Genomic DNA, 13016 nt, shown 5'->3' on the forward strand with positions numbered 1-13016 from the left:
CTCATATCTCATTTTAAAATGGGGTTCTCATTTGAGCAACTACCTATATATATATATATATGTTAGAAAATGGAAAGTTTGAGGCATATTTTATATATGTTCTTGATATGATTTCCGGAAAGTAACACTTGGAGGTTGTTCCTTGACATGAGGACTTATACTTTCATATTTGGATCTAAGATATTTTCTTAGTGGAATCCATAAATATATTGAGATAAAGTTGCTTGTTTGAAATGGGTTATGGGGATTTTGTCCCATATTGGTATTGTAAAAGAAAGATATTGAGTCTATATAGCATCTTGTGTTAGTATTGTTTATAACTACTAGCATAAGTGGAATGCTTGTGTGGCCTAGTGCTAGTGGGAACTCTTATATTTTTCTTTTATATTACAAGTTTAATTATTTATATTGATTATTTAATTATTAATATAAAATATATTGAGTAAAGATTATTTTAATCATACTCTGAATATATTTTGTAATATTAATATTAATTAATCAGGATATAATATAAATAATAAGGAAAACCCATTTTGTTTACTTTTTCTGTTTTGTTACTTGGTGTACCACATCGAGTAAAATAGAAGAAGAGCAACTTGAGATTCCTATATATTGAGAGGTATACTTGAGATTAAAATGACACAAGTCTCGGTGCCTACCTCGCAAACATATATGAGTTGCATAGGTTTTTTTGGGCAAACTGAGGTGCGAGTCGCCGTTGATCATTGTTGGTTCTGTGGCCAGATTGATCTGTTGTTGTTTTATCCTGGAAGTGATATTGCTGCATTCCATCACAGCTTAAGTGGGGGCAATAATCTCTTCAAGAACAGTCAAGTCCTCTTGAAGGGTTTGGCGACTCAACTGTTGTGTTCTTCCTCTTATCAGAATTTGGAAAGCGATAAGAGATAAGTTTTCTTTACTTTCTTTGTCAATTACAGTCTTTATAGTTTGTTATTGCCTTCGTGTTTTATTTCGTTAGTTGGTTATTTGCCATGTTCTTGTTATTATATATATAACTGCCCATTATTGCTGTGTAGTTAGAATTATACCCGACAATCTTGAAGAGATTATAGTTATATATATAGTTAATTAGCAAGATGGTTAACGAAACTGGTGATGTTCCTAAAACTGTTGAGACTGGTTCTGGTTCTGGTGGTACTACTACCATTGACTGGACCACGTATCGTTTTCCCCATCCAATTGATTTATCGGGTATGCCTAATAAATTTAGTGGTGGAGCTTCTTTTTCTCTTTGGCAGAAAAAGACGAAGCTCTAGTTAACGGTTAAGGGTCTATTGTTAGTGGTACAGTATGATCCTCCTGGGTTGGATCAAGAGAAAGCTGAATCTGTTAAGGTTTATGCTTTATGGGTTGAGAAGTATTTTGTGGCTAGGTTTCTTGATTTTAAGCTGGTGGATGGAAAATCCATGACTGAACAGGTTCATGAGTTTGAGATGTTAGTTCATGATTTGGGTGAGTCCGGTATGGTCTTGTTTGAGAAGTTTCCAGTGATGTCTGTGATTGAAAAGCTCCCTAAATCTTGGGAAGAGTTTGCTCTCTCCCTGAAAAGACAGAAAAGAGAGATCACACGGACTAACTTGATGTTGGACATCTCAGTACGGGAGCAGCACAAGTCCAAACAGGGACATGTGTTGCTTGTGGAACATGGGAGCTCGAAGGTGAAAGTAGTGACTATAGGACAGAAAAGAAAGGTAGTCACTAAGAAGGCTAACACTAAACCTGACAAGAACAAGGCTAAGAAACCAAAGGCGAACAAACCGTGTTGATCTTGTGGACAGGTTGGTCATTGGAGCAAGGACTGTCCAAGTAAGAAAGCTAAGAAAGCTGGAGTGGTAGCTCAAGCAAATACTGTGCTTGGACTTGGAACCACGAGTGGGCCAGTAGCTAACATGGTCATTGGTGAGGTTGTTGCCTCTGGAACCGATGACTGGTATGTTACTTACCACCCTGTACTACTTTCCACTTATCTGTCACGTGAGTGGTTGATTGATACTGGAGTTAATGTACATATTTGTGCTGATATTAGCTTGTTTGTATCTTATCAACAGTCATGGAGTGACAGTGACGATCGGGAATGCTAGTGCTGCACAAGTGCTTGGAATAGGAAACGTGGACCTGAAGTTTGCTTCTGGGCGGATTCTATCTCTCACTAGAGTGTATCATGTTCCCTCTATTCGTAGAAATATTATAAGTGGAAGTTGTTTAGTTAAAAACGGCTTTGAACTTTCTTTGAAGTGTAATAAAGTAGTTATTACTCATACTGGTACATTCTTTGGCAAGGGTTACTTGTCTGATGGTTTGTTTTTAATAAATGTTGAACCCGTTTTGGGTGGTTTTATTAATGATAGTGTTGCACCTTCTGTTAATTGTGTAGAATCATCTGATTTGTGGCACTTACGACTTGGTCATTTAAATTTTGGTGCTCTAAAGAATATGATGAATTTAGAGTTGATTCCAAAGTACGCCATTGATAAGAAATCTAAGTGTCAAGTGTGTGTAACTGTTAAACAAACAAGGAAACCTTTTCATAATGTTGTTAGGGATTCAGACTTGTTAGATTTAGTGCACTCAGACATATGTGAATTTGGTGGTGTGTTGACCAAGGATCACTGTAGATATTTCATTACCTTTATAGATGATTGTAGTAGATATTGTTATGTTTATTTGCTTAAACATAAGAATGAAGCACTAGATAAATTCATTATGTATAAAAATGAAGCTGAAACACAAATTGGCAAAGTACTTAAACGTTTGAGATCTGATAGAGGTGGTGAGTATACGAGTACCTTGTTTAATGAATTTGGCGCAAACAATGGTATAGTTCATGAGGTTATTGCACCATACACACCTGAGTCTAATGGGTGGCAGAACGAAAGAACAGAACTTTTAAAGACATGATTAACAGTATGCTGATTATTTATGGGTTGCCTAAGTACATGTGGGGAGCGGCTCTGAATACGGCTTGCCATATTCTGAATAGAGTCCCTCTGAAACATATGGACAAGACACCATATGAATTATGAAGAAAGCGTAGGACAAGTTTGAGTTATCTTCGTGTGTGGGGGTGCCTTGCTAAGGTGCTTGTCCCTAAACACAAGAGAAAGAAACTGGGTCCGAAAACTGTTGATTGTATCTTTCTGGGCTATCTTGAAACCATAACTGCTATGAGATTTTTAGTATTAAAATCTAACATAGATGGTATTTTGGTGAATACGATAGTTGAGTTTCGTGATGCAACTTTCTTTGAGGAAGTATTCATTATGAAGACTGGTATACCTTTGGGTAGTTCTGAGGATGATCCCACTCACACATCGACTTCTATTCCTGATCATGTGGAAAAGATGACAAATGTGGGGGTGGATCCTGCTAGTAGCTCTACTCCTAACAAAGTAGAGGAACCTAGAAGGAGTAAGCGTGCAAAGGTAGTCAAGGACTTTGGAAGTGACTTTATCACTTACAATGTCGAGGATGAGCCTTTAACTTTCCGTCAAGCCAAGGATTCTTCGGAGTCAAGGAATTGGAAAGGCGCTGTAAAGAGTGAAATTGACTCAATTGTTTCAAACGGAACATGGGAGTTAGTTGATCTCCCTCCAGGGTGTTCTACTATTGGATGTAAATGGATCTTCAAGAGGAAGCTAAACCCTGATGGCTCAATAAATAAGTACAAGGCTAGGCTAGTTGCTAAGGGCTTTAGGCAAAGCGAAGGCATTGATTATTTTGACACATATTCTCCAGTTGCCCGAATGACAACAATCAGAATGCTTATTGCATTGGCTTCTGTACATGGTCTTATCATCCATCAAATGGATGTAAAGACAGCTTTTCTTCACGGTGACCTTGAAGAAGAGATTTATATGGATCAGCCTGAGGGATTTGTTGCTTCTGGTAATGAGAGGAAAGTATGTAGACTAGTCAAGTCCATCTATGGCCTTAAATAAGCACCTATAGACTGGCATAAAAAGTTTGATAAAACTGTTTTAGACTTCGAATTTTTTAGTTAATGAAAGTGACAAGTGTGTCTACTATAAGGTTAAAGGTAATGATTGTGTGATCGTGTGCTTGTATGTAGATGATATCTTGTTGTTTGGAACCAATATTGAGATTATTAACGAGATAAAGAGTTTCTTGAAGATGCACTTTGAGATGAAGGATATGGGTGAAGCTAGTGTGATTCTTGGGATCAAGTTGACTCAGTCAACTGATGGAATAACTTTGTCACAGTCTCATTATATAGAGAAATCTATACTTGAGAAGTATGGTTATTCAAATTGTAGAATCGCTAGTACACCATATGATTCAAAAGTTGTCTTAGTCAAGAATAGTTCAGGAGTTCCTGTGTCTCAGTTAAGGTATTCTTAGATTATTGGGAGTTTGCAATATCTTGCTAATGTGACTAGGCCAGATATTTCTTATTCTGTGTCTAAGTTGGCTAGATATACAAGATGTCCAAACAAGACTTATTGGGAGGCACTGGATAGAGTTCTTAGATATCTGAAGGGAACTATTTCCCTTGACTTGCATTACCAGAGATTTCCGGGGGTACTCGAGGGGTACAGTGATGCAAGTTGGATAGCTAAGAAATCTGGTTCCAATGGAGTGACTGGATATGTGTTTATCCTTGCGGGTGGAGCAGTGTCCTGAAAGTCTTCTAGACAGACTTTGATTACTCAGTCTACTTTTGAGGCTGAGTTGTGTGCACTTGATGCCACGGGGACGGAGGCTGAATGGTTACATGGACTCATGAGTATGTTATCTGTAGTAAGCAAGCCGCTTCCTTCCATTTTTGTTCATTGTGATAGCCGTACAACTATCGACAAAGTCAGAAGTGTAAAGTATAATGCTAAAACAAAGAGACACATCCAAGTTAGACTAAAGTCTATAAGGGGTCTTGTGTTTGATAGGATTATTGCTATAGAGTTCATAGGAACTCAGGATAATATAGCTGATCCGCTGACTAAAGGGATTGAGCATGCTATAGTCCTTAAGTCGAGGTTGGGGATGGGACTGGTAACCCATCATAATTCATCAACAGCGGGAACCCAATACACCTGAGAGGAGATCCCTCGAAGTGTATTCAATGTGGTAATAACAAGTTGTAAGGATGAATTGGTAGTACCTCTACCATATACATTTAGGTACTTATGTATCTGAGTCTATTCCCTATAAACCTTAAGAGGTACTTGAACTGCTAGTTAGCAAGAGTTATTTGAACTCTGAATGGGGTCAAGTCGTTTAGCGAGATGATAGCAGTACATCTCTAGAGATGCCCAGCTAAGCGAATGTAATTGTGTGGTCGCAATTAGAGGAAAGGGTTATTCCTCGAAACATTCGACGAACAGGATCGAGACATGACCATTAACGTCTCAAAGCCGTAGATTGGCACCATAGCCCTTGACTTGTCGTCGTCTATGGAGTGTGGTTACACCCAATGGATAAAGATTCAAGGTGTAACATTCCATCTGTATTCGGTAGCCATCGAAGTAGAGGACTTAGGAGGGTTAAAACCCGGAAGGGTACCGACTCTGAAAAGTAAGTCATGATAAAATCTGGTATGCAATTTAATTATGGATTTGTGGGGGATTGTTAGAAAATGGAAAGTTTGAGGTATATTTTATATATGTTCTTGATATGATTTCCGGAAAGTAACACTTGGAGGTTGTTTGAAATGAGGACTTAAACTTTCATATTTGGATCTAAGATATTTTCTTAGTAGAATTCATAAATATATTGAGACAAAGTTACTTGTTTGAAATGGGTTATGGGGATTTTGTCCCACATTGATATTGTAAAAGAATGATATTGAGTTTATATAGCATCTTGTGTTAGTGTTGTTTACAACTACTAGCATAAGTGGAATGCTTGTGTGGCCTAGTGCTAGTGGAAACTCTTATATTTTTCTTTTATATTACAAGTTTAATTATTTATATTGATTATTTAATTATTAATATAAAATATATTGAGTAAGGATTATTTTAATCATACTCTGAATATATTTTGTAATATTAATATTAATTAATCAGGATATAATATAAATAATAAGAAAAACCCATTTTGTTTACTTTTTCTGTTTTGTTACTTGGTGTACCACATCGAGTAAAATAGAAGAAGAGCAACTTGAGATGCCTATATATTGAGAGGTATACTTGAGATTAAAATGACACAAGTCTCGGTGCCTACCTCGCAAACATATATGAGTTGCATAGGTTTTTTTGGGCAAACTGAGGTGCGAGTCGCCATTGATCATTGTTGGTTATGTGGCCAGATTGATCTGTTGCTGTTTTATCCTGTAAGCGATATTGCTGCATTTCATCACAACTTAAGTGGGGGGCAATAATCTCTTCAAGAACAGTCAAGTCCTCTTGAAGGGTTTGGCGACTCAGCTGTTGTATTCTTCCTCTTATCAGAATTTGGAAAGCGATAAGAGATAAGTTTTCTTTACTTTCTTTGTCAATTACAGTCTTTATAGTTTGTTATTGTCTTCGTGTTTTATTTCGTTAGTTGGTTATTTGTCATGTTCTTGTTATTATATATATAACTGCCCATTATTACTGTGTAGTTAGAATTATACTCAACAATATATATATATATATATATATATATATATAGTTCTCTTTTGAACCTTGTTCTATATATAGAGAGAGTTAAGTTTCATGGAGATCTTATTTTTTGTAGATTCTTGGAGTCCCTTTTGAACCTTGTTCTATATATATAGATAGAGAGAGTTAAGTCGGAGACCTTATTTTTTGTAGATTATTGGAGTCCCTTGCGTTCTGCTACTAAAATATTACTTAAAATATTGCAAAATATAATATTTTGCTATTAATTTTACATAAACATCACTGTTTAAATGAAAATATTGTAAATCTCGTATATTTTACAAGTATAACATATATGTTTTGCAAAATAAACATGTTTTTGTAGAATCATGTGTTTTACATTTTTCTACTCATAAATTGAATATGTTTTGCATAATTTTCATTAAAATTGTGATGTGTGTGCAAGATAATTCATAAAATAAAATGTTCTGCAATATTTTACATAATATTTTAATTGTAAAACGTATGTGAACTTCAGGACTCCACAAAAAATAAGCACTCTATAAAAATTATATATATATATATATATAATAAATCAAATGTTATCTATTCGCATATACTTGCGAGCTCCTGTGAGTCTAACATTTTAATATGCTTTTGTAATTTGCATTAGATTGTTTCTATTCTAATACTGTCATTTTTTACTTAATTTTGTTTCCTAAAAGCTAAAGTTGCATTTTATCTTATTTGCAATCCACAAAAATTCTCTTTTACTTGTCATTTCACAAAAAGAGGTGATAAATATCAGGTAATAAATAACTTGATACTAATAAAATTTATAAAATAATCATTTGCCAAATATCAAAATATCGTATAGAATATTATTCACATACCTTAATGGTACACTTATTTATTTTAAGCAAAATTAACATTTTAAGATAGACCAAAGCCCAACCAAAGTAAAAATAGGCTATAATCATAAGACTACTCTTCCTATGGTTTAACTTTTTTTAAACTGAGAAGTAGACAATAGAACACAAAAACAAAAACTAGTCAAACAAACACACATATATACCGCATGTCATTACAAATTTACAATCAATCAAAGCCATCTTAGCAAGTCTTTAAGTCTTGGGTCTTTTTTCCAACCCGAACGCAAAAAATAACAAATCGGATCTTATAAAAGACTTGCATACTTTTCTTCACTCTCTGTCACTGTTAAAAATTTCAAGAACCCCCAAAATACAAACCCCATGGCTGATCATAATCACCACCACCACCAACGCCCCAATCGAATCTCACTTCCCCCACGCGCCACCACACCCATTTTCCCCACCACCCCAAAACCACTTTACCCACCCACAACTCCCACCCCAACTCCATCCAAGAACCGCCGCAATTCTTCAAAAAAATCAAATCTTTCTTCTCTCTTCTTCCTCCTTTTCTCTCTACGTTCTCTCTACTCTCTCCTCCCTTTTATTAAATCCTCTCCTTCTTCTTTCTCTCTCTTCCCTTTCTCTTTTCTCGTCTCTCTCCTCTCTCTCCTACTCTCTCTCCTCTTTTCTTTTAATTCCATCTTTTCTCTCCCTAAAATCAACCAATCACAGCTCAGGTTTTTGTTTTTTAAGTCATTAGTTCTTGCTGTTGTATTTTTGCTTAGGTTTCAAGCTTTGAAGTATTGTGGAACTGCAGCTTTGATTCTTGCCGAAATGTCTGGAAATGTGGTTGCAAGATTTGTTGCAGAGGGTAAAGATCGAAACTTTGGAGCTCGAATCGCGGTTGGGATGGGTAATATTCGTGGGTTTATTGCGTTGTTATGTGGATTGTTTTTGTTGTCTATTAGTTGGGATAGAATTGAATGTTTTCCGTTTTCTTTGGTAAATGTTGAGAATTTTGGGTTTTCGTTTATGCCGAATGATAATTGTGTTAGGATATGGCCTATGTTGTTGCCTTTTTTATGTGGGTTTTTGGGGTGTTATGAAAGAGTTAGGATGAATTGGGGGAATGTTAGGGAAATGAGTAGGAAACAACTTCGGTTGGTGTCATTGTTTTTTACGACAATTGTGCTTTTTATTCCTGCGGTTATTAGTATGTTTGTGTTAGAGGTAGAGGGAGATAGTATCTTGGTTGGAGATTTAGGATGGCCTTTAGCGAATACTGTAGTGTTTGGAGTGCTTTTGAGTGAGAACTACACGGATGATAAGGTATTGAGTTCTAAAGATTTTCAAGGAGAGTTTGTTGTGACGTTTATATGTACTATTGTTTTGGAATTGTTTTATTATTCCGAGCTTTCTCTTTTCGGCTTGTTGATTTGCGGTCTGTTGGTTGGAATTGCTGTCAAGGAACTAAATCCTTTATACTCTATATATACTGAATTGGGATTGGAGTCTTCTGAATCTCTTACCACCTCTATAATGAAGCCCATCCGACATATATGGAGTGAGAGGAAATCGCGTAAGATTGCACTTTTTCTTTTGATTAACACCGGTTATATGGTTGTGGAGTTTGTAGTCGGGTTCATGAGTAATAGTCTTGGGTTAATATCAGATGCATGTCACATGTTGTTTGATTGCGCAGCACTTGCAATTGGGTTGTATGCTTCATATATTTCGCGGTTGCCAGCAAACAGTCAGTTTAACTATGGACGGGGAAGATTTGAGATTCTATCAGGATATGTTAATGCTGTTTTCTTGGTTTTAGTCGGGGCCTTGATTGTGGTTGAATCTTGTGAGAGGATTTTGGACCCTCAAGAAATTTCAACCAGTAGTTTATTGACAGTTTCCATTGGAGGTCTTCTTGTAAATATGATTGGTTTGATATTTTTTCATGAGGAGCATCATCATGCCCATGGTGGGTCTGCATCATGTTCTCATTCCCACTCCCACTCCTCCCATCACCATCACTCACATGACCATGCTGAAAATGATCAGAGTGTTCACAGAATAGTCGAAGAGAGTGTACTCCATGAGAACAATAAGAAATCAGGCCATAGTTCCAAGTGTGGTGAAAATCATGTTCATAATGATTGTGACCATCACCCCAACGGCAGTACAAAGCATCATGATGATCACAATCACCGCCATAATGGCCATAACCACCAGCATGAGCATCATGATGATCACAATCATCATCATAATGATCATAGCCACCAGCATGAGCACCATGATCATCACCGTCACCACCAGCATGAGCACCATGATCATCACCACCGCCAGCATGAGCACCATGATCATCACCACCACCATGAGCACCATGATCATAATGACACCAATGTACATAGAAGCGTCTCCCATAAGAACTCCATTCATAATGGTGCCTTGGGGGATTCTCATGATTTTGGTTTAGAAAATATAGAACCTAAGAAAGAGACAACACAGAAGCACCAACATCGCCACATTGATCACAATATGGAAGGCATTTTCTTGCATGTGCTGGCTGACACCTTGGGAAGTGTTGGGGTGGTTATATCAACTTTTCTAATAAAGTATAAGGGATGGCTTGCTTCAGACCCTATCTGCTCAATATTTATATCTGTATTGATAGTATCTTCTGTTATACCATTGCTTTGGAACTCTGCTGAAATATTGCTGCAAAGAATTCCTAGAGCGCATGAACATGATCTTAAAGAAGCTATAAGAGATGTTGTAAATATGAAAGGAGTACGTGGCATCCAAAGATTGCATATTTGGAGTTTCACAAACGATGATGTTGTGGGGACTGTTCATCTTCACGTTTCAACTGAAACAGACAAGACTTCAGCCAAGGCACAGGTATCAGATCTGTTGCATGATGCAGGAATCAAGGATCTAACTATACAAGTAGAATGTGTGAAGGATAGATAGATGAATACTTTTGTTCATATCTACCAAGTAACTTCATAAAGAGTTGAAAGGCTTTAAACTTGGATGTTCATTGTTTTAAAACTGAAGAGGATCAGCTGAGAACTTAGATAATGTGTGGATCTTTATCATTACAGAACATAAACAATACTTGTAGGTGCTGTTAAGGCAGTGAAAAGAATGAGCAAGGGACTTGTTATCCAGATTCCAGCATCAACTAGGCCAGACAAAGCTTCGATGTTGTTTAGCCAATATGTAACAATGTGTATGTATTTGTACATTTGCCTTCCAGTCTTTGAGCATTATATATTCTGTTACTCTCCGGTCTCACTTATTTGTTTATGTACTTTTTTCTCATATTTGTCATGCATTTTAAGGCTATTATAAAATATAATTTTATAATTCATTTTTAAATTTTTTTTTCTTCTGTATAAAAATTTAAATATTATATTTTTATTTTTAAAAAAATTATTTAAATTATTTAGGGAATTATACTTTACGGGTGACTAAAAATAAGTGCCGCGTCCTCCAATTAAAAGAACTTGGAGGGACTTGTTATCCATTTGTGTTTAAGGGATCGTTTGGTTCAAACTTTTCAGGTTTTTGGTCATTCCAAACCTAGACCTGACAATTTGTTCGTGTTGTATACATTCGTGTCGTGTATTTTCGTGTTTCGTGTACTTGAATATCAAATACAAAACCGACATGTTTAGCATTCGTGTACATTTGTGTTCGTGTAATTTCGTTTCGTGTCGTGAATGTTGTGTTAATTGAATATTAATATATACTATATTTAATATTAATATAAATTAAAATATAAGATTTTTAGGTAAAAAAATTATAAAATATATGAAAAATATATATATTTAGATCTCAATTCTCTACAATATAATAAAATCAAATAATATTTTAAAAATAAACATGCATACATTTATTATAATTCTACATATATATATAAAAATATTAAAATTTAATTATAAAATTTATTTATATCGTATACTTCGTGTCGTGTACTCGAAGCTTAAACACAAAACCGACACTAAATCTCAACTGTGTACCTTTCATATTCGTGTACTTTTATGTCGTGTATTAAAAATGCAAACACAAATACTAAATTTTCGTGTCGTGTAAGTCGTGTCGTGTCTAAAATTGTCGGGTCTATCCAAACCCATACCTAATATTTGGTTCTGAAATTCAATCCTGCAAACTCACACCTCATGACCCCAGTGTATGGGTTTTTGATACCCTAGTGGGGAGGTAGATATGAAATGCGTATGAGGAATCAAATATATTTTTATTTTGTACATAATTCTATGTAAATATTTAATGCAAAATTAAATCGATAAATCAAAACAATATAAATTAAAATTATATTAATTTTTTAAATTAATAAAAAATAATAATTTAATAATATTTTAATTAAATATATTTATTTCATCACTCAATCAAACACGTGATATTAAGAATGGTAACTCAACCTTATACAACCTTAACCCGATTTATCATTCCAACCTCATATCACTTCACGAACCAACCGGACCGTAAAGCAGTTCATGAAAGATACACTAATCTCTCAACTTGAACTTACTTTTTAACTTAGTAACTCTTGAAGTACATGTTTTTGAGAGGTTGAATTAAGCTATGAGACTCTGATTTGGTCTTCAAGTATAAGATATTTGTTGATACCAAATTTAAACAAATATTCTGATTAGGTTTTTATTGAGGTCATTTTCTTTGCTAGTCCCTTAAAAACTACTAGAATACTGTTAAAATTACAAGAATAAATAATTGCCTGTTATAAAATACTGGTTATAATAATAAAAGAGCTGCTAAAGAACTACTATATTTAACCGGAGAGAGAGCAATATGAGAAGCAGAAGGAGCAGAGAAAAAATGCTCGTTATATTTTTCATTCACAGATTCAAGCTATATTTATAGTAAGTGAAAGGGGACATGTAATTAATTCAAATTATAAAAATTCTACACCTAAGTTTAGCCATACTATTACATGTTTGACCACGTGACAATCAATTCACAACACTCCCCTTTGATTGTCATTGTGGTATGGATCATAGACTGCCTCGTTAAAACCTTGTCAAAGAAAAACCCAGTGGGATAAAAATTTTAACGAAGGAAAAAGAGTACAATCTCCCCTTGGAAAACTAATCATTCTCTGAATTTTGTTGAAACAAATTCTTGAGTCGGCGCATTCCAATGTTCTGTCGTAATTTTCCAAATGTTGAATTTGGTAATGATTTCGTGAATAAATCAGCAAGGTTGTCACATGACCGATTTTGTTGTACATCAATTTTACCATTCTTTTGAAGCTCATGAGTGTAGAAGAATTTTGGTGAAATGTGTTTCGTCCTGTCTCCTTTGATATATCCTTCCTTGAGTTGATCAATGCATGCAGTGTTATCCTCAAACATAATGGTAGGACTTCTAGTGATGTCTGGTAATCCACATGATTCCCGAATATTCTTGATGATAGATCGCAACCAAACACATTCTCTACTAGCTTCATGAATTTCAATGAGTTTTGAGTGATTCGTTGAGGTTGCCACTGTAGTTTGCTTCATAGATTTCCAGGAAATGGTTGTACCACAATATGTAAACACAT

General features: G+C 35.3%; 1 protein-coding gene across 1 annotated transcript; it reads left to right on the forward strand.

Moving 5' to 3' along the window:
- The first annotated feature begins 7666 nt into the window (after positions 1 to 7666).
- Positions 7667 to 10802, forward strand: LOC141718093 (uncharacterized). Its single transcript, XM_074520457.1, has one exon. The coding sequence runs from the start codon at positions 7811 to 7813 to the stop codon at positions 10397 to 10399; it is 2589 nt and encodes an 862-aa protein (XP_074376558.1). The 5' UTR covers positions 7667 to 7810; the 3' UTR covers positions 10400 to 10802.
- The last annotated feature ends 2214 nt before the right edge of the window (positions 10803 to 13016 follow it).

This window comes from Apium graveolens, chromosome 4, assembly GCF_009905375.1.
Source record: "Apium graveolens cultivar Ventura chromosome 4, ASM990537v1, whole genome shotgun sequence".
NCBI lineage: Eukaryota > Viridiplantae > Streptophyta > Magnoliopsida > Apiales > Apiaceae > Apium > Apium graveolens.